Source organism: Hemiscyllium ocellatum, chromosome 25 (genome assembly GCF_020745735.1).
Source record: "Hemiscyllium ocellatum isolate sHemOce1 chromosome 25, sHemOce1.pat.X.cur, whole genome shotgun sequence".
NCBI classification, from domain to species: Eukaryota; Metazoa; Chordata; class Chondrichthyes; order Orectolobiformes; family Hemiscylliidae; genus Hemiscyllium; species Hemiscyllium ocellatum.
This window is the reverse complement of record NC_083425.1, coordinates 20,036,960-20,060,902: the sequence shown is the minus strand read 5'-3', so window position 1 is coordinate 20,060,902 and position 23,943 is coordinate 20,036,960. Positions and strand designations below refer to the sequence as shown.

The 23,943-nt window shown below is 41.5% G+C and overlaps 1 protein-coding gene across 3 annotated transcripts in view; it reads left to right on the top strand.

The window, feature by feature from the left end:
- Nucleotides 1-4,748: 4,748 nt before the first annotated feature.
- The window catches only part of LOC132827780 (transmembrane channel-like protein 7), a 44,092-nt gene continuing 24,897 nt past the window's right edge, over nucleotides 4,749-23,943 (top strand). The window contains exons 1-6 of one of the 3 annotated variants that reach the window (XM_060844484.1): nucleotides 4,749-4,904; nucleotides 11,106-11,364; nucleotides 15,747-15,895; nucleotides 18,954-19,115; nucleotides 20,541-20,623; nucleotides 23,232-23,371. In XM_060844484.1, coding sequence (XP_060700467.1) covers nucleotides 4,865-4,904; nucleotides 11,106-11,364; nucleotides 15,747-15,895; nucleotides 18,954-19,115; nucleotides 20,541-20,623; nucleotides 23,232-23,371 — 833 coding nt within the window. In that variant the 5' untranslated portion in view covers nucleotides 4,749-4,864. Of the gene's footprint in view, nucleotides 4,905-11,105; nucleotides 11,365-15,746; nucleotides 15,898-18,953; nucleotides 19,125-20,540; nucleotides 20,624-23,231; nucleotides 23,372-23,943 lie in introns of those variants that run through there. The other 2 variants (XM_060844483.1, XM_060844485.1) reach the window with 2 other exon arrangements.

The following is a 23,943-nucleotide window of genomic DNA, read 5'->3' as shown; positions in this document are numbered from 1 at the left end:
TTGCAGTTGTTGCTGATTGTGTATATTAGGTTTTGACTCAGCCACAGAACCATTCTTCTGAGACAGACGGTTGTGGTTTTGAGATTTAAGCACATAATTCATTATGATGCATGAATGTTAATTACTGAGGTAGTTCTGTGTGGTCAGTGGTTCAGTATATTAATCGAGACATGAAGTCTTCTCTTTGGGTGTTGGGTGGACTTGAAAGATTCTGGGCTGAAAATGTGTTGCTGGTTAAAGCATAGCAGGTTAGGCAGCATCTCAGGAATAGGGAATTCGACGTTTCGAGCATAAGCCCTTCATCAGGAATGAGAGAGAGTAGCCAAGCAGGCTAAGATAAAAGGTAGGGAGGAGGGACTTGGGGGAGGGGCGATGGAGGTGGGATAGGTGGAAGGAGGTCAAGGTGAGGGTGATAGGCCAGAGTGGGGTGGGGGCAGAGAGGTCAGTAAGGAGATTGCAGGTTAGGAGGGCGGTGCTGAGTTGAGGGAACCGACTGAGACAAGGTGGGGGGAGGGGAAATGAGGAAACTGGAGAAATCTGAATCCATACCTTGTGGTTGGAGGGTTCCCAGGCGGAAGATGAGGCGCTCCTCCTCCAGCCGTCGTGTTGTTATGTTCTGCCGGTGGAGGAGTCCAAGGACCTGCATGTCCTCGGTGGAGTGGGAGGGAGAGTTAAAGTGTTGAGCCACGGGGGGGTTGGGTTGGTTGGTCCGGGCGGCCCAGAGGTGTTCTCTGAAGCGTTACGCAAGTAAGCGGCCTGTCTCCCCAATATAGAGGAGGCCACATCGGGTGCAGCGAATGCAATAGATGATGTGTGTGGAGGTACAGGTGAACTTGTGGCGGATATGGAAGGATCCCTTGGGGCCTTGGAGGGAAGTGAGTGTGGAGGTGTGGGCGCAAGTTTTACATTTCCTGCGGTTGCAGGGGAAGGTGCCGGGGGTGGAGGTTGGGTTGGTGGGGGGTGTGGATCTGACGAGGGAGTCACGAAGGGAGTGGTCCTTGCGGAACGCTGACAGGGGAGGGGAGGGAAATATATCCTTGGTGGTGGGGTCTGTTTGGAGGTGGCGGAAATGACGGCGGATGATACGTTGTATGCGGAGGTTGGTGGGGTGGTAGGTGAGAACCAGTGGGGTTCTGTCTTGATGGCGGTTGGAGGAGCGGGGCTCAAGGGCGGAGGAGCGGGAAGTGGAGGAGATGCGGTGGAGGGCATCGTCGATCACGTCTGGGGGGAATCTGCGGTCCTTGAAGAAGGAGGCCATCTGGGCTGTGCGGTGTTGGAACTGGTCCTCCTGGGAGCAGATGCGGCAGAGACGAAGGAATTGGGAATATGGGATGGAGTTTTTGCAGGGGGCAGGGTGGGAGGAGGTGTAGTCCAGGTAGCTGTGGGAGTCAGTCGGTTTATAGTAGATGTCTGTGTTGAGTCGGTCGCCCGAGATAGAGATGGAATGTTCTAGGAAGGGGAGGGAGGAGATTCTGTGCCATTGTGTCGCAAAAGGTGCTGAGATCAACATTCATCCTTAAACAAATGGATTATCTGGTCCTTTAACTCATTGCTTTGTACCAATTAGCTGCTGCACCTTATTGCAGAGGTGAGTATACCCTGTGAAAGTACCTAATTGGCTGTGAAGATTTGAAGCCTTTGGAATGTTTGATGACATGATGGGCGCATGTAAATGTGAATTATTTCTTTCAAATTTGTGATAAAAAATATAATAATGATGTCAGTGTTAGAAATACAGTTCATTTTAAGGGTCAACCAGAATGGCCCCTGATTTGACTGAGAGCAAGTGATGCTGAATGGATTTTGTCTTGAAGAGCTATGTTATTCCCTTGAAGCATTTAGCAACAGTTGGGTGCCCCCGGGGACTGGAAAGCCTTATTTATTCCTTCAACTCGATCGGTACATAGTCCTTCCCTGTCTTTCTACATTATTCTTCTTAGTGTTTTATTGCCGCTGGTGGACAGTGCTTTCAATCTGTTTAATTATTTGGTTATTTGATTAATTTGGTGATCAATTTTCAAAGTAAAAAGACAGAAAATAAAAGAAGTGTTATTCCCCCACAGGAAATTGGCTTCTGGACAGGAAGAGGCTACAGAAGGGAAAAGGTGAACATTGATATTTGTGCTAAATTTTATTTACAATTGAAGAGTTTTAAATCTCTGCATTTTTTCTGCCTTTTTCAGCATATGAATATTGGTCTGTGAAACACACGATCTTGCTATTTACGTGCACAATGTTTGTACAAAGAAGATATCACATCAAGAACTTGAGGCTGTGCAAATACTCATACCCACATCTCCAAGAACTATGACTTCAAATAGTTTATATGATATAGAGGTTGTGACGTAGGAAGCCATTAAGATTTAATTCAGAAATTTCTACTTGAGCAATAAAAGTAGGAGTAACTGTAGATAAATCAGCAGAAGTCTATTGACATACCACGTAACCCCAGGATCTCTTCATTTCATTTATTGACCCAACACAGCATTTGATTCTAAAACATGTAGCTCTGGGACTGTGGTCCAGGGATTTGAATGGTCAAGGAACTTCATCACTATCCTCTGCAATTGCTTGAGTGGGACATCTGAAATGTACACCTTCAAAATCTGGAAAGCATTCAAGCAAGAATATATGATAGTCCCCATATTTTTTACAATCTAACTGACGGTGGTGATTCACCTCATCAAAGATCAACTGCCCTCTTGTATCTGGAGACAGAAAACTCAGATTCTGCCTGACCTGCTGTGCTTTTCCAGCACCACACTCTCGACTCTGATCTCCAGCATCTGCAGTCCTCACTTTCTCCTATCATTTACAAGTCACTCTTCTTTATTTGAAAAACACAAAATATGGCCAAATCAAATGTATTTATCATTTCAAAAATAGTCATCACATATGTCAAAAGCGGGATTCCGGTATAAATCCAGTATTTTCCATGCCTTGACAGCTACCTCTTTTAAAGGATCTTACACTAGATTAACTGCATCAGCTCAGCCTTCTGAAAACTATAACATCAAGCGTTTGATAATAAATGCTTGCAAGTATACAAAATGCCTGGTATACAGAATGGTTGACTTCACCACATTCCAGTTCTGAAGTGGAACATGGACTATGTATCATTGACATGTTAGAGTGCTGGAGAAATTCGATCAGCAATCCTGCTGCATTCTTTGGATTCAATGAGAGCACCATCACGCAAACACTGGTGTTTTCCTGAAGATGTTCCACAAGCATTCAAGCAAAACAACAAACTCAATCTGCATGAACCGGACACTGTGTCCGAGTGACTGGAAACAGATTTCCTGTCAGCTCAGACTTTGTTAACTAGCAGAAGGCCACTGTTGCAAAGCAGGACAAAAAACAGATCTCAAAGACACTCTGAAGCTCTCCTTAAAACATGATCGTATTTATATAGTGACTGGGAGGAACTTGTGATAGCCATTCAGAATGATAGCATCTTGTTCAACATGCTTTAAGCTGCCATGTCTTAATGATAAGACAGAGCAGTAGCAGAGAAGAGGTAATAAGGAAAAAAATCCTGCACTCTGGATCTCACCTCCTTTTGGGATATTGTACGATATATCCCAAAAATATGTTGGTTGAGAATCAGACTATTGAGACATGTGAAGATAACTGGGAGAAAATCAGGACCCAAAGTAGACAAAATCTTAAAATTGAGGGTTGGCCAATAATAATGGGTGGCTATTTCCTAGCAAGAAATTAAAATTGTTTACCACAAGAAGTTTTGATTCTAAGTTTGTTATATATCAGACAATCAAATGCATGTCATTTAAGGTTTCAATTCTTCCAGTGAACAAACACAGCAAAATGTTTATTTTACTGTATAAGTGAGAAGTAAATATTTTATCACTGCCTGTACCTTCTCATAGAGGATCTAAGTTTGAAGCAAAGACAAATCATAGAACTTACAGCCAACAGATTAGTTTGCATCTGAATCAGCATATTCTGAGATTCCGAACCTTTGTCTGTTCAGATACTTTGCTTTTTGAGTACAGCATGTACTTAGTCTCTCAATGGACTTTTGTTTATAAGTGTCACAGTTTGCCACCCCAATGCCTGAAGGATTTAAAGGCAAGATGCTGCAGTCAAACACATTCTAATCTTATTGCGAGGACTCAACCAGGGACCAGGCCCCAGTTTGCATATGTGAAGAGGTTAAATATATATCTTTCAAGAAAACATCTCCGATTCCAGTGGGGAAGCCTGTACCAAAATAGAAGACAGTGCTCTTCCAAGCATAGAATGAATATGTCTGCCAAATCCATACTGTGTCTTGAATTTCTAGTCTGTGAATCCTTCTGTAAGATCCTTCTTGAAATCAACCACTTTTGATCACTTTTTTACCATACGTTCAAAGTATCTAATTCTGTGGATTGACAACTGTTTCTTTTGATTGATTGTAACTCTGTAAGATTATGCTTTGAAACACTTTTTTCTCTGGTAGTGAGGGACTATAATGCATATTTACGCTTTGTGTCTTATATCAAGTGTTTTCCCACAATGTGAAAATGTCAAGTATGTCAAAATGTTTTAAATTCGTCATTATAATATGGCAGCACATTGAGTCAAATGAGTAGTTTAAATAATAACCTTTACATTCTGTGGTTTCCTTTCAGCTTGCTGTTTGCAGCTTTTTATACAGGTTTATGAGTTTCATGCAACAGTTGCCTCTTCATTTAAGGAAGTTGTGTGGTATTTCAGTTTCCTGTCACGTGATGAATTAGGCTCCGACATGGTTAAAACTGGCGTTATTTAGTTCAAGCAAAGGCTGAAACGTAACGTTGCTATTGAAATGAGGATTCTGTCTGGTATCCCCATAATCTAATGGGAGTCATTGCAAAATATGGAACAAGTGACTGTCTATTCAGCAGATATAGATTCAGGTGAGACTGGCATTTATAACATTGAACTGATATCTAAACAAAAGTGCAAGTTAGAAGGGTGCTGTTTTTGGGCCTCAACGGGGTGTGTTCAAAGTGTATGATTGATTCTCATTTGTCCTGCACATAATTAATGGCGTCTTTGTGTACCTTCATTTTTATTTTCAAAATTACAACGTATAAGCACAATGTTCTTAGATTTAACTTTTTTAATCAAGTCGTGCAACTTTGTTTTATTGCATTTAATGCTGTAGATACTTATTTCTATGAAATACAGTCACCATTAGCTCAATGAAGGAAATTATTTTCAACACACTTGATTGATCGAATTTTGGAGATAGGAGTCATCACTTGGCCGCATGTTTCCCTCTTAATTTCTAGGAATGTTATTTTTTCTGCCCTTTTATCGTTAACTGCAGTTTTTTTCTATAACTGTAGTTTGTTTCCCCACGGAGACAATGTTTGAGTGACTGCTTCCTGGATATCTGCTAATTCTGTGCTAAACCCCTTTCGTTATCTGTCCAATGGTCTGACATGCTTTAGTGTGATTCTGTTTTCACTGTTTTCTTGCCTTCACTTCCTCATTGTGCTGAACGTCTTTTTTTTTTGGTTAAATACACTTGCATCAAGTTTCTTGGAGGGATTATCACTGTGAAGAGAAAAGAAATCTCTTACCATATGTTACCAAACATGTCTCATTAGCTACCTACCCCACTCCAGAGTATTTCTCATGTTGAATTCTATCCCCATTTTACCATGCACCATTCCCCGATCAACTCACCACTTGGCAGATGACCAGCATTGCAAGTGCCTGTGCCATCTTTGAGATGCCACTCAGCACCATACAAGAGTCAGCAATATGGTGTTGCCCACATCACCAGCAGTGTAATGGCACAGTAGGCATAAAGCCATGCTGACTATTGCTCATAGGCGTCATTACTGACATTCCTGCACACATGTAGCTCTAGTTTTGCAGTTTAACCACCAGGCCAAAACTCTTTACCTGTCCTTAGGAACATCCCATCTAAAGAACCTTTCTGAGTCATTGCTACTCCTCCCCCAAGTCCCAATGGTTACCCACTTTGTGTCATTGTCGATGAGACGAACATGTCAAGGTGCATATTGGGATGAGTCTAACCATGAGGTTTTATTGACATCCAGCAAAAGGGACACAAAGGAAATTAATGCAGTTTGCAACCACAATGCTGGCATTTCAATCTCAACAGTCCATGATGGTCTTTTATAACATGTACTGAATGTCAATCAAGGCCTGTCTGATTCATTGTGTATGATGCAATTGAGCTCTGTCATTCCCAAGCTTTCTCCAGCTCAATGTTTTCGTCCTTCTCTTTGGACAACTGCTCCCATTTGCACAGCTCTTCAGTGCCTGTCACATGACCTCATTGTCTGCTCCAATTGTGCAGAGCACAGCTGTCTGGATGGAGTGGCTACTCTGTCTGAGCTAGAGTGGGAAGCAGCCCCGCACACTCCCCGACCTCCTCCAAGCTCAGTCTGGCCTGCAGCAGCTCTATCGCCTGCTCCACCACAGCCCTGGTCACAGACTGTGCTCTGACCTGGTGAAAGAGCAGTGGCAGCTGAGTGACCAACGCATTCCATTTAAAGGAATGCCTGATGTGGTCTAAACCTCTTCCAATCCCAGGCCCATAACAACCATTTCACACTCCATTGCATTCATTAGAGTCAATCACCGAACCTACAAGAAATGTGATGCAGGGATGACCCTTTCTTCAACAGCACCATTGTAAGTTCTAAAAATAATTGGGCACTTTTCGCCACCATTCACCTCCTTTTAAGCTATTGCCCCTAACTGAGATGATTAAAATTAGTTTAACTAGCACCAAAAGAATGGTGTAATCTGTCTTTGTCCAACATTTAATGTCTTAGCACATTCACTTCATAGGCATTGCAAAGGTACAAAGAAATGTTTGCAAATGGAATGTAGCTGGAGAGAGCATGCTCCGTGTATTTTCCTCTTCAGTGTCTTAATGTCCATCAAACATCAATCCCATGCTTGCATTCTTCAAAGTGCCACTGACTCTGCTCACCCTGGGCATTGACCCAACCATCTTTTTGAGGGTATCACTGGCTAGGTCAGCATTTATTGCTCCATCTCTCATTGCTTAGAGAGAAGTTAAGAGTCAACCACATTGCTGTGGGTCTGGAGTATAATTTAGGCTTGACCAGGTAAGGATGGCAGATTTCTTTCCCTAAAGGACCTTAGTGAACCAGATGGGTTTTCCCAATAATTGGCAATGGTTTCATGGTTATTATTAGACTCATAATTCCAGATTTTATTGAATTCAAATTCCATCATCTGCCATGGCAGGATGCGAACCTAGGTCCCAAAGCAACACCTGGGTCTCTGGATTAACTGTCCAGAGATAATACCACTTGGCCATCATCTTCTCTAGAGCCTGTAACCTCACAAGACATAACAGTCCATTTCCAATCACTCCTCAGCAGCCTCAGAGCCCCCGCTAACCCCACCCCCATCCCCACCCCAGCCTGGAGGCCCATTACATTGAATCATGCCTCCTACGATATTTTTTGCCCCAAAACCTAACATTATACCCCTAATAATGATTCCTACCCTGCTCATCCATGCCCCCAGTGGAAGTCACTGGCAATAACCCCTACCTTCCCATAGATGGCCATACCATCTAATGCTGTTCTCCTTCCACCTTGAGTTTCCTCCATTATTGTCCATGTCTCTACCTCCAAAAATATGTATGTTCCCCCCACACCCCCACACCTTGATTCTCCCATCCTTTTTGACAGTGAGTATCCTCTTACATCCTCCTTGAAGGTGGACAGACGTGCACCGGGGACTGTGTTCACCCCAGACTCTGACTGACTTTGAGAAGCAGCCCCTAAACATGACTGACCAGATCTTGACCACTGTTTTTGTGGCTCCCTGACTGATATGCAATAGCTCTGACTGCTGCTGACCCTGCAAGACCTGCCCATTGCCAATGCCCGGACTGTAGTCAGACACATAACCTGACTGTTAGTGTTGCAAGGTGCAACTGAATCAAGGTGAAACTCCTGGACTGATTAACACTAGATTTCAGGTTTCATAGCATTAACCTACTTTAGGGACTTTATTAATATATAATCTCCACAGATTTGTATTTGTGTAAGTGTGGTGCTTAATTATCCATTTTCTAACCTGTTAGATCCCAAAGAAATATAGGTGTTGTTGAAGGGAGATAGCAATAAAGGCAAGTTATATGTTAACACAAGCCAAAATTAAGTTACTAACTACATTTATTTTGTCTGGCATTCAAATGTCACAGAACAAAATTGCATTTATACAATGCTTTCTACAACTTCAGGGTGTTGCAAAATAGTTTTTGTGGCAGTATAATACCGGACATATGGTTTGTCCACAGCAAGGTCTCATAATCCCCTGTATTATAATGACCAAATAATTTGTTTTTGTGTATTGCTGGAGGCTACCTAAGGATTCAACCCAAAGCCAATTCTGAACAAACAGCGCAGCTTCTTAAGTTTCCTTTAAAGAGTTCAGAGAGTCAATTTTTCATGCTTAATAGGATCAGCTATGTGATTAAATGTCTCATTATCATGAATTAAAATGGAATAATGAATTTCTGATCTGAAGTCCAACTGTGTAAGGCTTAGTTGCATTTGCTAAATTGTAGAAATAGATTATAGCATTAATCTAACAGATGTGCTATGTACTATACAGTCTAATTATCACCTTGGTTTTCACAGAGGTCTATAATGTTGAGTGGAATAATAGGTTACTGTTGGTGAACTACCACACTGGAATTATATTGTGGCTTTGAGGACACCACAAATTTCAAGGGGAATTTTAGACATCAGCTGTGAAATTTAATCACACGTGTAACTTAACTGCCAATTATCTATCAAGGAATTATAGTGGTAAATAGTCTTAACCTTAGTTTGGACTTTAATTCAAGTGGCAGGTGCTTTGAGTGCACTTGCTGGCTCAGATAGTTTGATGTTGTGGGCAGTGTAATGAAGTTTACTTACATCCTATCTTACATGGACACAGCATCATGGGGCAAGTGCACATTTGTTTTTCAACTGTGGTCTAGTGGACAATCAATTGTTCAGTGTATAGATGACAGGCATCTTTAAACAAATGATAAAACATTATTTTAATTCAATTGAGATTCTGGAGATAAAACTCCTTACCCACAAATTGATTTAAGATTTTCAAAGTTTGTGAGAAGATTTGTAGCTCGGGTGCTCGTTGTTGTGGTTCTGTTCGCTGAGCTGGAGGTTTTTCTTGCAAACGTTTCGTCCCCTTTCTAGGTGACATCTTCAGTGCTTGGGAGCCTCCTGTGAAGTGCTTCTGTGCTGATTCCTCCGGCATTTATACTGGTTTGAATCTGCCGCTTCCGGTTGTCAGTTGCTGTCCGTTGCAGTAGCCGGTATGTAGGGTCTAGGTCGATGTGTCTGTTGATAGAATTCGTGGATGAGTGCCATGCTTCTAGGAATTCCCTGGTTATTCTCTGTTTGGCCTGCCCTATAATAGTGGTGTTGTCCCAATCGAATTCATGTTGTTTGTCATCTGAGTGTATGGCTACTAGGGATAGCTGGTCGTGTCGTTTCGTGGCTAGTTGATGTTCGTGGATGCGGGTTGTTAGCTGTCTTCCTGTTTGTCCTATGTAGTGTTTTGTGCAGTCCTTGCATGGGATTTTGTACACGACCAGCTATCCCTAGTAGCCATACACTCAGATGACAAACAACATGAATTCGATTGGGACAACACCACTATTATAGGGCAGGCCAAACAGAGAACAGCCAGGGAATTCCTAGAAGCATGGCACTCATCCACGAATTCTATCAACAGACACATCGACCTAGACCCTATATACCGGCCACTGCAACGGACAGCAACTGACAACCAGAAGCGGCAGATTCAAACTAGTATAAATGCCGGAGAAATCAGCACAGAAGCGCTTCACAAGAGGCTCCCAAGCACTGAAAATGTCACCTAGAAAGGGGATGATTTAAGATTTGTCCCAGAACCAGGGTTTGACAAAATATTTGAGTTATTACTTCAACCTTGAAATGGTCACAGTTACTTCAATTTATTGGTTTATGTTTCAGTTGCTCCTTTTACATGATATGAATGAATTTAACTAAAATCCTTAAAAAGATCTTGTATAGAGTAACTTCTCTGTTTAATATGGATGCTTGGACATGGTGTGATATGGAGTTTACATTTTAATACTATCCAAAATGCTATAAGTTTAGCATAGACTTAACGGAAAGCAATTTGGAGCCTGTCATTCAAACTAAAACAGCTGGTTTTGACTTTGTGAAAAGGTAGTTTGTCTCAGCTATAGACTGTCCAATTTCCTTCTTCCAGGAACCAAAGCTCATTCATAGCTTTGCAGCACACAGCCGAACTAATACACACTAAATTTCACCCTTCTGCCTCCTGACCTAACAACATCTCATCCTTGTGTTCAAACCCTCCTCGGTCTAGTCTGTCCATAACCCCCATCACTTTCTCAAGGTCTCCTCAAATTCCTTTGGCATCTAATGAATGGGTGTACCTAAACCCTGAATTCTGAAGTCCCTCCTTGAGTCTCCCGACCTCTCTACTTCTCACTCTCCTTTGAATTGCTGCTTAAATCCTAGTTTTTGACCAAGCTGTGGGCCACATGCCCAATTGTTGCTCAGTGTTGAATGTTATCTGACAATGCTGCTGTGAGGTACCCTGCCTTGTTTATTAATGAAGTTTGTAAATGCAAAATGAGGTTGAATATATTCCAAAGGCTGAAAATGTATTGCTGGTTAAAGCACAGCAGGTTAGGCAGCATCCAAGGAGCAGGAGAATCGACGTTTCAGGCATGCGCCCTTCTTCAGGAATTCCTGATGAAGGGCTTATGCCTGAAACGTCGAATTTCCTATTCCTTGGATGCTGCCTAACCTGCTGTGCTTTAACCAGCAACACATTTTCAGCTGTGATCTCCAGCATCTGCAGACCTCATTTTTTACCCGAAGATATATTCCAAAGGCTGACAGTTTTTGACATGGGTCTATGGGTCACTTTCAACAAACCACTAAATCCCAACATTTATGAATTGGGGGATGCCAATAATTAGACTGGTTAAAATGACAAAAAGAAAGTATCTGGATATTTACTGGTCAGAGAAATAGATTTTTGCTCTTTTCAAACAGATCAGAATTCAATATCATGTACTTCTCTGCAACCTGACCAAGAAACTAACACGTCCCAGGAAGTGCCAAGTTACCTGGCAGAGGGAGGAGGAAGAAGAAGAAAATGCTCAACTTCCAAAAGTGAACACCATTCTTCAGTTTGGTACTCAGGAAATGAGATGTCAAATTTGCTGTCTGTGTTTGAAGAGATGCAGCTATCTGAATGTAGACGACCTCTGAGAGAGCTTCCTATTAATTTGACAGAGAAAAGAAAAGTGAGGTCAGTTCTGCACCTTTGCAGTATTGCCTTGTATTTATGTTTTGGAAAATTGGTAAAATACAACCAGCTGTACTGTCCTGCCATTTTATATCGAAGTTGCTTCTAATCTGGATGCTATTTCAACAACATTCACCTACAGTAAGAAATAGCTGAAAAAAGCTTTACAAGTTCTCAGCTTATTCAAAAGATCCCAACCTATGTGCTGCAATGAAAACATCCCTGAGAGTTTGGATGCTATTGTTCCTACAGTGTTGCCTGCCGTATTAATCTCTGTTATTACCTATGTCCAGTGCATTCCTTGTTTCTCTCCTGGCGATCGCACTCCCTTTGATATGAATATACAAATTAGAAACAGAAATAGGATTGTTCCTGTTTCCACAGTTTGGGATTACAGTTGCTGGAAGATATTGACTCGAGGAGATCACACACTCATGCTCAGAGTTTGTCATGGAAACTTTGTCTCTGAAGTCCCAGGAACTACCATACCATTAGGATGTGGGTTTCATTGGCAGGCCAGAATTCATTACCCTTTCTTAAATGTTCTCGAGAAGATGATGGAAAGGCTTCTATTTGAACCACTTACATTCCTTGTGGTGCAGGTACATCCAAAGGGCTGTTGGTGAGGAAACTCTACATTTATGACCCAATCATTGCAAAGAAACAGCAATACAGTTACACCTCAGGATAGTTTGTGGCCTGGCATGGATGTTCCCATACACTACCTGCCTTGTCCTTCTCAGTGATAGAGGACACAGAGTGGCAAGGTGGCTCTATGGTTAGCACTGCTGCCTTACAGTGCTAGGGACCTGGGTTTGGTTCCAGCCTTGAGCAACTGCCTGTCTGGAGTTTATATATTGTCCCTGTGTCTGTATGGGTTTCCTTCCAGAATTCAAAGATGTGCAGGTTAGGTGAATTGGCCATAGTGTTCAGGGATGTGTAGGTTAGGTGTGTTAGTCAGGGGTAAACGTGGGGGAATGGAGCTAGATGGGTTACTCCTCAGAGGGTCGGTGTGGACTTCTTGAGCCTAATGGCATCTTTCCACACTTTTGGGCTTCTGAGGATTGAAGGACACAGTGGAAAGAGGCTTTTGATGAGTTGCTGAAGAAGGGTCACTGGACCCAAAACTTTAACTCTGATTTCTCTCCACAGATGCTGCCAGACTTGCTGCATTTCTGTTTTTATTTTTGTTTCTGATTTCTACCATCCGCCATTCTTTAAATTATTTTGCATCCTTTAGCTGTCGCATGCACTGTGCCCTGCACTGGTTCCGGAGGCACTGCATGTTTAACATTGTTAAAGAGTTGAAAATGTGTTGCCGGAAAGCGCAGCAGGTCAGGCAGCATCCAAGGAGCAGGAGAATCGATGTTTCGGGCATGCGCCCTTCTTCAGGAATTCCTGAAGAAGGGCGCATGCCCGAAATGTCGATTCTCCTGCTCCTTGGATGCTGCCTGACCTGCTGCACTTTTCCAGCAACACATTTTCAGCTCTGATCTCCAGCACCTGCAGTCCTCACTTTCTTCTAGAAGATTGTTAAAGAGTTGCCAATCAAGTATGTTGATTTGTGCTGAATGATGCTGAGCTGCTTGACCGTACTATTTGAGGAATAGTATAAAAAAGATTATTCCCTCATATTCCCGACCTGTGCCTTGCAGATGGCAAATTTTGGGGACCCTGAAGGGGGGGTGGGGGTGCTCCCTGCCTCTGATCTTCCCTTGTAGCTACTGCATGTACATGGCTGACCCAGGAAGTGTCTGCCAATGCTATGGGTAAGGGATTGACATGCACTCATGCACTCTACAGTGGGTTGTGTTGCTCATGAGATTGTTCCTTGTAACTGGTGTGAGCCAGAGCTAACTTCCATAATTTCCCATGATTCAATCAATAACTGGTGACTAGGAACAGGAGTAGGCCATTCAGGCCCTTGAGCCTATTTCATCATTCAGTGAGATCATGGCTGTTCTGTGGCCTAACTCCATCTTCCTGCCTTTGGTCCATATCCCCGAATATGTTTGCTTAGCAAAATCTTATCTATTTCAGATTTCAAATTAATAACTGATCCAGCATCCACTGCCATTTGTGGAAGAGAGTTCCAAACATCTACCATCTTTCATGTGTAAAAGTGCTTCCTAACATCTCTCCTGAATAGTCTGACCCTGATTCTCAGACTATGCCCTCTAGTTCTAAAATCCCCAACCAGTGGAAATAGTTTATCATTATCTAACTTGTCTTTTCGTGTTAACATTTTGAAAACTTTGATTAGATCACCTGTCTACGGAACCGATTAATCCCGCACGGACTCCGGACTACGTTCAGACCTACAAAATTTGGACCCAACCAGTACCTTCAACAAATCTGAAGCCTCCAGCAACAGACCTCCCTCCGGATCCTCTGCTCCATGCTTGCAGCCATGCGCCGCTACCTACATTCCCTGCAATTAGCCCAACCCCAGCTCAGGACAACACTCTCACAGACTTGTATAGTCATTCCTGAAGAAGGGCTCATGCCTGAAACGTCGATTCTCCTGCTCCTTGGATGCTGCCTGACCTGCTGTGCTTTTCCAGCAACACATTTTCAGCTCTGATCTCTAGCATCTGCAGTCCTCATTTTCTCTTAGATCACCACTAACCTTCTAAATTCTAGAGGAAATCAGTCTAATTTGTATAACCTTTAGTCATAACTTAACTCCTGACATCCAGGTACCATTCTTGTAAACCAATGTTGTACTCCCTCCAACACCAATATAATCTTCCTAAAGTGTAGTGCCCAAATCTGCTCACTGTGCAGCAAGTGGGGTCTAAACAGTGTTTTGTACAATTGCAACTATTCTGCAAGTATTGGAGGGGGAATGGAGAGGAAAGTCAGCAGATTGCCATGGGGTTAAATAGGCCATAAGATGATAACCTCTGACAATGGGTCGGCCTGTTTACCATAATCGGTGACCTATTCGCTGAGCCAAACCGTGCAAGTTTCCGATGTCAGAGTACAGCCTGGATTACAAATGGGACCCTGAGAAGAAGATTCATGAAATCACAAGCCAACGCTCTTGGAGGTTGAAAGCCTCAACATTTACAACTTGTATCAATATTCTTTGCACAAAGTTAAATAAAGTGTCTCCGTGTCCATGTGGACAACTCATTTCAGACAAACAGTCATTTGTCTCGGGAAAGTTGCCCTGCGCCTTTGTTTGGAAACTTTTAAGCAACCTGATAGGTCTAGTGCATGGAACAGTACAGCCAGGAGCAGGCCCTTTGGCCCACCATGTCTGTGCTAACCACTATGCCTATCTAAACAAATACCATCTCCCTGAACATGGTCCTTATCCCTATTTTCGTTGCCTGTTTATATGTCTACTTAAATGCTTCTTAAACATTGCAGTTGTAATTTATTCCTAATCTAATTCTTAGCATTAGTTATGAAGGGGAATGCTTTATATACTCACTTACTAATTGTAATTCAACAACCTTTAAAAATAACTACTCAATGAACTGGTGTGAAATGAGATGGGAAACCCAAAGTCTGGATCCCACAGGAAGATCTGTTGTTTGGAGGGATGTGGGCCAGGAGCTGGCAGGTGGGACTAGTTTAGTTTGGGATTATGTTTGACATGGAGAAAGTGAGGACTGCAGATGCTGGAGATCAGAGCTGAAAATGTGTTGCTGGAAAAGCGCAGCAGGTCAGGCAGCATCCAATGAGCAGGAGATTCGACGTTTCGGGCATAAGCCCTTCTTCAGGAATCCATTCCTGACGAAGGGCTTATGCCCAAAACATCGATTCTCCTGCTCCTTGGATGCTGCCTGACCTGCTGCGCTTTTCCAGCGACACATTTTCAGCATTATGTTTGACATGGACTGGTTTGACTGAAGAGTATTTCTGTGCTGTTAGACTCTATGAATCTGTAACTGTAAGATCATCTCAATCCTATATTGGGTCCATGCCAAATGCAACACGGCAACATTTCTGTGTGTTTCAGATACTCAACTGATTGAAGTTGTAAAAGAATCCTTTTACTTTCCTGCTTGCTCCAAATCACATCTTAACTAAAAATGTCCATTTCAGAACATGTTCGGAATTTTCCACAGGGTGTGATTAAATTCCAGATTGATAACAGTGCACGTCCTATTCCAATTGTTGATAGGAGGGAAGAAGGACTCATGGATTGGTTTTGATTGTCTTCAAATCAAAGGACATCTTTCTGATACACACCACTTAAATATTTCTTACAACTGGCTGAATTTTTAGGATAATTTGGGGTCAGTATAATCCACTACAATGAATCCCTAAAATAAGTATGGTAAACTAGTCTAAAAATCTATTTCATCTATATAGTATCAAGTGCTTACTTGTAAGTAAATGATCTTGTGCTTTGTCTAACTTTTTAACAGAGAGAAGAGAAAATGTGACACTGGATCTCTCAGCAACTGGGGGAACTGGAAGGAAAACCGACAGAAATCATTGTCAAGGCTCAAGGAAGAAGCAATAGGTGTCATCTCCTGGTTAGAACTGTGGAGAAGCTCTCTGAGTGAAATAGAAGGTGTGAGTGATTTCTTTAGCGTGGAATAACATTCGCAGCTTAGCAAACATCAAGGTGTCAAGTGCTTAGGTGAAAACTGCTTTCAGAAAGCCTTTCCTCTGGGAGGGGAAGGAAGTATATTTTAGTTAAAATAAAGAACTTGGTCAAGTTCCTGAGCAACTTTGATAGGAAATAGAAATTTTTCAAATGTCTCTCATCTAATAAATTCATGGAAGAGAAAATTGGGGTCAAATACAGAATAATAGTTATTAGGAAGCAACCAGTCATTTAGGCAGGTCAGGGGAATCATGCAATGAATAGTAATTGAGAGGTAATTACAACACTATTCAGGGTTACCAGATAATAACAGATAGCAGCAGGCAGCTGTGGATATAGGGTAAAGAAATGAGTTAAAGAAAGACCTTTTGATTACACAATGCCTTTCACAATCTCAGAATATCCCAAACCATCATCGAGTCAAGAAAGTAATTTTAAAATGCATTAATTGTTGTGATGCAAGGAAAATCACCAACCAATTTGTGTACAGTGTTACGCCACGGGGTAAACCCTTCTGCTTAATTAAAACCAGCAACACAGAAAAGATTTAATTGGTGCAGTAATTTGTGAAAATTCGAGAGGCCAAGAACTACTTCAACTAAAAATTAACAACCTTATTTCTTAAAGTATAACAGAGATTAATTAACTAACAACTATTTACAGCTCCTTCCTTTAACACATCTTTTATCTTCCCTTCTATAATACCAGTCCTGATAAACCCCCCTCCATTAAGATTTACCAAAAATTCAAAACCAGACAGCTGTCGGATCTTCTATTTAGATCTTCCTGTCTTCTTTTCTTCTTCTTCTGGATTATGCTTCACCAGTCATGGATCAATTAAGGTACCTTTAAGACAGCTATTTTTCAGGCTGTGTCTGCATGTGGTAGGTAGTGTGGTAGGTCTCCTCTCAACTGTTCAATTTTCCCCAGTCTTATACCCCCACCCCCACCCCCGCCAAAGCATCGGATTTTGTCATTGGCTTTTAAGATTGTCAAGATAATAAATTCTAACTTGATTAGAATTTGGTATTTTTAGGGGGGTATAATTTAAACTGATTGGCCTAATTTGAATCTATTTTGTTGTTTCCAACCCAGCTAATCAAGCTTTCGACCAAGTGTTACATTGTTACCTTATTCAGAACACTCAGTGCTGTCAGGTAGTTCTGCTAGCTTCTAACTCTCTTAAAGGTACAGTACATCCATATCTTCATAACAACAGCAAGGCCCCAAAATCAGCAACGATGATATAATTTTTGCTCAAGTTGAGTTCTGGGCAATAGTCTGACTAAAAGGTTCAAATAGGTTTTACAAATAATATCAACATTACCCAGGCAGAATTTTAAAGCTTAAAATTTATTCAGAAGTTATGATGTCGTTCGTCTAAAATTTGTTGTCAATTTTGAAGATAGTGAAGAAAATAATATTCATTATTATGTTTCAAAAATGTTTAACATGAATCGAAAACTTGTATACCCTCTGGCATCTTCCCCAGTGTAACTTGGGAAAGAAAAATGCCAGAAAGGCTTGTGATTAATTTGGGACTCAGAGCCAGTCTTCAGGGATGACCTGTTAGGAAAGCAGCTTTGCATCTACACAAAGCAAGGCCAATGGGTGGGACATAGAACATAGAACATAGAAAGATACAGCGCAGTACAGGCCCTTCGGCCCTCGATGTTGCGCCGACCGAATCCTACCTAACCTACACTAGCCCAATAACTTCCAAATGCCTATCCAATGCCCGCTTAAATGACCATGGACATGGACACCCAATATGTCTTGGCCCCAAAGAAAGCCTGGTTTTTGAATAGCAGAGAGAGCCTAATGCAACTAGATGTACCGCTGTGAACTGGGGAAAGATAGCCTTTCTGGGTGAACTGAAGAAGAATTAAATAATTTTATCGAATTACCAAAATGGAGCAAATTAAATGCAACTCAGCTACCACAGGATATCTTCACAATCTTTCGGGGAGTCAGGGTGAGGCAGGTATAATTCTATCACTGTTCTAAGCAAACAAAGAAATTGCTGGAGGAACTCAGCAGGCCTGGCAGCATCTGTAGAGAGAAAAACAGAGTTAACGTTTCCAGTCAAGTGACGCTTTTTTCAGAACAGGCCACTTTTCCACCTCTACAGTGAGTGGGCATCCCAGATACTTCTTCAGTCGTCTATATGGCTGTCAAACAGCGGGCTCAGCAGCGAGATAGTGCCTGACCTGCTGGGTTATTTTTCCAACAGATTTTTGTTTTCCTGCCAGGTGCTTTCAGAACTTTGCTGTCATTGTTTCTGTCATGTGACAAACACACAGGGAAAATGCTTCTTGCCCCTAATGTTGACACTTACCACATTTCAGCGAATCCATTCTCAGTTTTTCCTGAATGTACTAGATCAATAACACATGAAGAACAATTATCTCCATTGTTTGGACTAGAATGGTTTCTTTTATACTCACATTTTGTCAAACAGCAGGAGCATCCAAGATGCTTGTCTCTGTAAATTAGGATCGATAGGCTCTGTATTTCTCATAGAATATTAATAATGATTTGTGCCACCTTTAATATACCAACAGATATTAGTATTAGATATAGGAGTTATCCATCAACTGGGGTTGTGCAAATCTGTAAGTCAATTAATTTCAAACAGTGCACACCAAAAAAATGTAAAGACAATTACGGCTGTACATTATGCCTGGACTGCTGGAATTTACAAGCCCCTTATGGTCTTTCGGCTATAGTATGGACCCCTGCTTTACACCACATTGATAAAAGTACAGACTTTCTCCTCATTGTAGTATTTAATAAACATACACTGTTAAGTAGAGCTCAGTAATGAATGATAAATATAGGGGATACATAACACAGGAATTCTGTGTTCGGGAAGAAATAGAAAGTGTTTTGTCGTTTTGGAGCATGGAATAAAATAATAATTTTCCTCTTGAGTGCAACAGAGATTGAATATTTTAGTTTGAAGAGTGTATGGGCTAGGAAAATGTATTAATTCACCGCTTTGTTCTGTGTTGCGGATTAGGTCGATATGGCACTGGCATCCAGTCATATTTCACCTTTCTACGTTTTTTGGTATTCCTGAATTTTTCTGCCTTTCTTCTGGTTGCTGGATTTGTGCTCCTCCCATCCATCTACACCAGCACAATGAAACTCAACCTGACAGCTGCAGAACACCTGAGGAACAGTGAGTACGGTGAGAGTTTGTGCAACATGAAAGCAGAAAACAAACACAAGTCACTTTGAGTGTATTTTTTAAGTATTCATGTTTAGCTGCAAAATGGGATTAACCAGTTAAATTGATAGGTTAACAACATTATTGCTTTAGGTGTATATACCATTAACCATCTGTTTAACTAATAATGCAGGGATGGGTGTCCAGATAGTAAGCAGTATTCAGTAACTGTTCAAAAGGAGCAGTATTTGCTGTGGGGGACTGGATTGTTATTTACAAGAGTATTTGAGAGTCTCTTACTGGAATAAGCAGATCCTTCATTGGGTGCCCCAAGCTTTGTTTCAGGTCAACTTAATTCCTGAGGTCCTAATTTTATACATCTCTGCTATTTGCTGTGTTTTAATTAACAAGGGAACTTGGTGAATCAGCCTTCCCTGTTATCACTGTCTGCAGTTGTCCTGTTTGGTAGATTGAAACTTACATCACCTTGAGGTCTATGGTACTAGGACATCAATGTATGAGCCAGATAATTCCAAACAGAATGACCCGACCCCACACCCTTGGTTCAGTCTTTAGAGAACTGGAAATGGAGGACATAGAAAGTTCTATTCTATCACGACAAGCAGCTGTCTCAAGCTGTCACAGCTGTTTCTAAACTGAGCAGTTCCCTATTTCCAATGTTGCTGCTGGTACCAGACTGTGAATGCCTGCTTAGAGTGTCACTGCCATTTTTAAACTGAGCAGGGGTCCATTTACACTGTCACTGCTATTATTAAACTGGACAGTGCCTCATTTACTTAATTGTCGGTGTTTTTAGACAGCACAGAATGTTATATTTTGCAACATAAAGTTATGAATTTCTGGAAAAACTCATCAGGTCTTCTAGCGTCTGTGGAGACAGAGCAGAGTTAATGTTTCATGTCCAATGCCACTTCTTCAGAACTATTGTGAAGCCACATGGCGGGGCCAGAGCAGGTAAGGTCAGCAAATTTCCTTCCCTAAAGACAAGTGAATCACCTGGATTTTAACAGGAAAAAAAACATTATAGTCACCATAATGAAGGGTAACTTTACAATGCCAGGTTTTTATTAATTGATTTCAGACCCCATTGGCTGATATGGCAGTATACTTGTACCTGTGGATTGCTAGCACCACTATTACACCACCATCACCCTAAAATGTCCATAGTCTCTGAGGGAGCTCCTGTCTCGTGACACCCCATAGGTATGAAGCTGCTCTCCCCCTTCCCAGGACCTTGCATTGCTTCACCAGCTCTGTTGCTTGTTTTTACAATAAAACTTTTAGCATTGTGTGCTGGACACACTTGTGCACAATCATTGCATCAGCCCACATTAGGTGTGAAGTGTGATGCTGGAGACGACACAGTAAAACAGCAGACAATTCACTAATAATCTACATTTCCTGTTTCCTCTTTAGCGCCTGAATGTTTCAAGTACAATCCATATCCTCAGGGCTTGGTTCGTTTTTATGCATACATCTTGGATCTGTTCTCTGGAACGGTATGTAATTATTAAATTAAAAATGTGATCGAAATTAAACATTTTGGATGTCACTGAGATTTGTCAGTTCCCATTTGACAGCAAGCTACAACTGTATTTGAATTCCTGACCAATAGTTGGCCCTAACAACTGCAGGATAAAAAATGAGGTCTGCAGATGCTGGAGATCACAGCTGAAAATGTGTTGCTGGTTAAAGCACAGCAGGTTAGGCAGCATCCAAGGAATAGGAAATTCGACGTTTCGGGCATAAGCCCTTCATCAGGAAAAGAACAAATGCAACCAAATCTGCTCATACAACAGCCTTGTGATAAAAACAGAAAAAAATTTATATTAAACACCCCATGCAAGTGGAGGTGCATTATGACCACATAACCTCGAAATCCACCACATGTTTATGCTGTCCCCACAAATACCTACTTCAGTCACTGTCAGTAATTCTTGGTGGTCTCTGCTCGAATTTATAATTGAGGCTTGGAAGAAATTGCCCCCAAAACCTCCCTGTCACTCTCAGTAAACTGCAATTTAGTCATTTAGTTCAGATAATTAGTGAGAGCTGGCATTTCGAATCAAAAAGCTGTTTTGCATTTATAGTTGAGGATGCAGAATGACAGAATAATGGAAGTCCTGATTGATTTGGTACACAGAATTAATTGAGGCTGGCAATGGCTTATAACTAAGTGCAACTATCTACCCCTTGATGTTCTCTAGGGGATATACATTGGCAAGGGGTAAAATCTGCATCTTTATCAAAACTAGAACCACACACATTTATCACTTAACATTACAGTGTAGGATCAAAAAGAGACAAAAGGCAGAATATGAGAAATGGTGAAAACGCTTTAAAATTAGATATCCAAAGTACAAAAGACAAGTTAAGCTTTTCTTTTTCATTAACACCCTGAAAGTTACCCACTTCTACTTTAGCTACTGAACCATAATTTGTGAAAAAAAAATTTAAAATGGTTGGCGGAATTTGGACAATTTAGCATAGATTGACTATATTCATAATTACTACCATAAAATAGTCACATTGTCCCATCCTCTATCTATTTACATTTTCATCAACACTGAAATGACAGATTTGTATTGCTCACCCTAGCATTACAAAGGCTCTTGTAGTGCATTGACAGTGTCTCCATCTCTGGGCCAGCAATTTGGGATTCAAGTTTTAGTTTCCCCAAGTCGATGAAAAATAATGCTATTGTAACATTTAGCCACAAGGTGGCAGCATGTTCTATGTTTTATTCAATCAGTTTACTCCAGTTAAACAGTGGTCATTGCCCTTTTTTCACCACAATGAAAATGCTAGTTGTTTAATTCTATTGCTCTCACTGAAATAACTGTGCTTTGAGTGCCTCATCTCACCATTCTCCCAGTCAAGAGAGCAGATAAAGCACCTGTAATTGAGCTTCAATCTACACTGATACGATGCAGGTCACCGGGGATAATGAGACTGGCCAGATTGCTGCATGTGGAATTCCAGGCAAAAAACACAATACTGTAGTCTGGCACAGGCCAAGAAATACAAGAAATTTAGAGATGCATGTTGTGTTTCCTTATACTTGCATTCAGACTTGTGCAACTTGCATTGCACTTTATTGCAGAGACTGTCTGAAGAAGCTGAAATTATTAATCTGCATTTAATACAGGATAAAATCTTATTTGGTGTATCCTTTAAAGATGACCTTAATGCGAGTGTGTGTACGTGTGCCAGCCAATGACGGAGGGCAGAAGGAGGCTGGAACTCCAAGTTCTTGGCAATCAAGGGGCACCAACATACATTCCTTTAAGTGGAGAAAATTAAACTTTGGGTTTTTTTTTGCACAAGGACCATTGTGCTGTTCGTAATGAAGCACTGCAGAGACTAAACCTAGACATACTAAGAGACAGATTACTGATGTGTGATAGGCTCTCCAGTATCAGTCAGAGCTTCATTTAATAAATTAAGAAAGTGACTATGAGACTGCAAGGGGTAAGATCTGGCAAAGTGGAAGTTTTGTGAATGATAATCAAAAGATGAACAATGGAGAAAATAAACTCTGAAATGTGTATAATGGCCTCAACAATGATGAGAGAGTAACAAAGTTAAAAATTACACAACACTGGATGATGGCCCAGCAGGTTTATTTCGGAGTTGTCCAACCACCTGATGGAGGAGTGGGGATCCGAAAGCTAGTGCTTCCAAATACACCTGCTGGACTGTGACCTGGTGTGGTGTGATTTTTAACTTTGTCTACCCCAGTCCAACACCGGCACCTCCAAGTCAGGGAGAGTAACAGGAAGAGAAGAGGACAATATATGTGAACAGGGATGAGGTGTCTGGTGATGGGGAGGATATTGGGCCCATCGGGAGGGAACTGGGAGAAGACTCTGATACAATGTCTGTGTTGGTGGTAGATATGAACAGAACAGGGGTTCAGACCTATCTAGCGTAAAACTGAAGAAAATTCAGACTCAAATTAAACCTGCAGGACAGTTAGGTGTATTATTAAAGACACAATGACCTCATAATTGAAAGTGAAAATCAACATGAGCTGCTGCTTTTAATTAGAGTTTTAAAAAGTTATGAAGTAGTTCTTCTCTAACATTGTTTTTTTAAATTTTACAGGGATTTATGGAACTCTCCTACATGTTCTATGGGTATTATAAATCCGATGTATACCAGGATGTTAACTATAAGCTCCCTCTAGCCTACCTGCTGACCATGTTCCTCTACTTTCTACTTTGCTTCTGCTGGATTATTGGAAGGTTAGAACTTACACTGCTCTTTGCATTTTCCTCATGTCATATTCAACACTATGGAGGTGTGGTGTTGAACTGGAGTGGACAAAGTCAAAATCACATGACACCAGGTTATAGTCCAACAGGTTTATTTGAAATCACAAGCTTCAGAGCACAGCTCCTTCACCTGACAAAGGAGCAGCACTCTGAAAGCTTGTGATTTCAAATAAACCTGTTGGGCTATCACCTGGTGTCGTGTGACTTCTGACTGTATTCAATACTGTTTACACAAACACTAGAGTCACAACTCTTTGCTCCCTGAGATGGGATATTTCCCTGTTCTGCAAATCTGACGTGGGAGAAACTGGCCAGGAGGTCAGATTTTCATTCTGGGGTAACAGGGTTCCCTGGAAGACAGACTGGACAACCCTTAGAACAGGAGTGGAGGCTGATAGCAAGGGCTATGGACTGGGGCACAAGGCTTGCCTCTGTGTCTTGGCACGATATGGACAATTAATGAAAAGCTAATCAAACCAAAAACAACCCTTGGGTGTACACATCTCAAATCACCACCACACATGGCCCATGCCCCACCCACC